General features: G+C 43.0%; 1 protein-coding gene across 1 annotated transcript; it reads right to left on the bottom strand.

Moving 5' to 3' along the window:
* Positions 1 to 1222: 1222 nt before the first annotated feature.
* Positions 1223 to 3163, bottom strand: LOC150037144 (uncharacterized). The gene is made up of 3 exons (XM_090311892.1): positions 2850 to 3163; positions 1716 to 1910; positions 1223 to 1598 (listed from the first exon to the last, which is right to left on the bottom strand). Exons 1-3 carry the CDS (start codon positions 3161 to 3163, stop codon positions 1223 to 1225), a joined length of 885 nt encoding a protein of 294 aa, XP_090168018.1.
* Positions 3164 to 3448: the final 285 nt, after the last annotated feature.

A 3448-nucleotide genomic window follows, 5' to 3' on the forward strand; every position in this document is an offset into this window, starting at 1 on the left:
GACGGTGCATTGTGAAGATAGGCTGGAAGTGGGTCATGCGTTGTACCCACCATAGTTATGTTAGGAATGAATGATGGTGGGGCAGGCTTGGTGTAGAGCTTAGAGGCGGCCGTAGATGACGGACCCAGCCTTGGCTTTGCAGGTGTTTTAGGCTTTGGCTTAGGGGTAGTTTTGGGTTTTGGTTGAGGGGTCTTGGCCGGAAAGGGTAGCGATAAATTTGGAGGTTTTTTAAGGGAGTTTTGTAGGTGTTGTGGTGGACTTCGACGACCGTACGGAGGAGGAGGTGGATCCGTCGTGCGTAGGTTTGGATTAGACAGAGGGTTTGGAGGTTTTTTTAGGGCTTAGGGGAGGCGAAAGAGAAACAGATAAGGAAGAGTAGGAACTTATCGGCAAGTCGTTCCCAAAGCTCATGGTCTGGTTCTGACTATCTGAAGCAGACGACATTGTGGTCAGAGATAAGCTTGAGCAGATCGGAGGTGAGGGAAACAGAGAGGCTAGGTTTTTTTCTTTTTAGTTTCAGAGAGCTTGAGAGGGAAATGAAGAAAAAGAAGAAAATGAACCTTCGTTCGTTTTATAGGCTGAGAGAGGATTAGTGGGCTGACGTCAGGCGGCGCCTGGCGTCTGTAATAAATATGAAGCTGAAGGGACGTCTTGGGTTTCTAAGCACTTGAGTGCTTTTGTATTCTCGAGACGCGACCCTTTAACTGGGGCATGCGTTAGACTTGAGTCTAACGCGTCCGTTATTCCCAACTCAATTATACACAACTTTTGTTAAAAAGAAAACCAGTAAAATTTCTAACTTATAAAGGCAGAAAAAAAGAATAATCAATTTTCAAATAAACAAACCAACAAATTCAAATGCATTGTAAAATACAGAATGCAAAAAAGATAAGGATAGAGGAAGCGTACCTGGAGTATATGGCGTTGCAAACGCAGGGATGCTTTGACACTGGCCTCGGCTAGCTTCGCGTAGTGCGAGAGACGACTTTTAACGTTCCAGTTCATCTTCAAAGTATGGCTTCACTCTTTAGCCATTTACTTTGAATGCGTTGGTGCCATCCTCTCATATTAATTCCACTGCTCCATATGGAAAGATTGTCTTAATGATAAAGGGTCCTGACCACCTGGATTTTAACTTTCCTGGAAATAAATGTAGACGTGAATTGAACAATTGAACTTTTTGGCCAACAACAAGTTCTTTCTTACTGATGCGTTGGTCATGCTAATGCTTTGTCTTTTCTTTGTATAGCTTTTTGTTCTCGTATGCATTCAATCGCCACTCCTCGAGCTCATTGTGCTGAAGTTTGCGTTGGGCGCCCGCAGCATCCAAGTTCAGGTTTAGCTTCTTAACTGCCCAAAACGCCTTGTGATCCAACTTTAAAGGTAAGTGACAAGCTGTTTCAAATACAAGAGAGTATGGAGACATACCTATAGGGGTCTTGTAAGTAGTTCTGTAGGCCCAAAGCGCTTCATCCAGCCTCTGTGCCCAGTCCTTCCGCATTGCATTGACAACCTTTTCCAGGATAGATTTGATTTCTCGATTGGATACTTCCGCTTGACCGTTTGTTTGCAGGTGGTAGGTAGTAGCGATCTTGTGCCTACCATTATATTTTGCATGTAATTTAGAAATGATGCAATTAATGAAGTGCGTACCTTCGTCGCTTATCAGGGCTCTTGGCATTCCAAATCACGTGAAAATGTTCCTGGTAAGAAACTTGGAAACAATGGACGCATCATTCCTAGCACAGGCTACTACTTCTACACATTTTGACACATAGTCTACTGCAAGCAGGATATACTGTTGGCCGCAGGACAAGGGAAAAGGTCCCATAAAATCAATACCCCAAACATCAAATAGCTTAACATCGAGAATATTGTTCAAGGGTATTGCATCCCTTGAAGAAATATTCCTAGTGCATTGGCAGGGGTCACAATTACGAACAAACTCCCTTGTATCTTTGAAGAGGGTGGGCTAGAAGTATCCACTCTGAAGGATCTTCGTAGCGGTTCTCTGCCTACCGAAATGCCCTCTGTAAGGAGAGTCATAACACTCAGCTAAGATGCGTTGTGTCTCCTCCTCCGTAACGCATCGAAGTATTATGGAGTTAGGGCCTTGCTTATATAGAAACGGTTCATCCCAAAAATAAAACTTGCTGTCATGTATTAACCGTTTCTTTTGCTTAAAGTTGAAGTTCCCAGGGAATTGCTTGGTAGTTAAGTAATTGACGATGTCCGTATACCAAGGTTAACTGCCTTCAACTCTAAACAGGCTTTCATCAGGGAATGCGTCCTTGATTTCACTTTCTTGATCCTTCATTTCTTGATGTTCTAGCCTGGACAGGTGGTCAGCCACCTGGTTCTCGGTTCACTTTCTGTCTTGAATATCTATATCAAATTCCTGTAGCAGTAGCACTCATCTTATCTATCTTGGCTTCGCGTCCTTTTTACTCATCAGGAATTTTATGTCTGAGTGATCGGTATATATGGTGGCTAACGCACAACCTAGGTAAGATCTAAAATTTTCAATACCAAACACTACAACCAATATTTCTTTTTCAGTGGTGGTGTAGTGTTTCTGAGAGTCATTCAGAGTTTTGGACACATAAGAGATGGGATGTATCAAATTTCCCTTCTTCTGCCCTAACATTGTTCCAACTGCCACATCACTTGCGTCGTACATGAGAATAAAATGTTGCGTCCAATCCGGTGCTATTAAAACCGGGGCTGTCGTCAACACATATTTCAAGGTTTGAAACGCGTCAGTGCAGTCTTCATTAAAATGATAGGGCCGATTTGCCTCTAGTAATGCGCTTAGTGGTCGCGCAATTTGAGAGAATCCTCTAACGAACCTTTTATAGAAGCCAACATGCCCTAGAAAACTTCTTAAAGCTTTAACATTCGATGGTGGTGGAAGTTTTGCTATGACATCTATCTTGGCTTCATCTACTTCCAACCCAGCTTTGGATACTTTGTGGCCTAAGACAATTCCTTCAGTCACCATGAAGTGACATTTTTTCCAATTCAGTACAAGGTTTGTTTCCTCGCATCGAGCGAAGACGGCCTCCAAATTATCTAGGCATGAGTGGAATGAGTCTCCAAAGACTGAGAAATCGTCCAAGAAGACTTCAACGGTCTTTTCTAAGAAGTCGGAGAAGATAGCCATCATACACCTTTAAAATGTCCCCGGTGCATTACACAGCCCAAAGGGGATACGTCTGAATGCAAATGTTCCAAAGGGACAGGTAAATGTTGTCTTCTTTTGATCTTCTGGATCAATCAAAATCTGGTTATAACTAGAGTATCCATGAAGAAAGCATTAAAATTCTTTGCCCGCAAGTCTGTCAAGCATTTGATCGATGAAAGAAAGGGGGAAGTGGTCTTTCTTAGTTGCTGCGTTGAGCTTCCTGTAATCCATACAGATGCGCCAGCCCGTGACAATCCTCGAAGG

Source organism: Benincasa hispida, chromosome 3 (assembly GCF_027475165.1).
Source record: "Benincasa hispida cultivar pf3 chromosome 3, pf3_genome.v1.1, whole genome shotgun sequence".
Classification (NCBI taxonomy): Eukaryota; Viridiplantae; Streptophyta; class Magnoliopsida; order Cucurbitales; family Cucurbitaceae; genus Benincasa; species Benincasa hispida.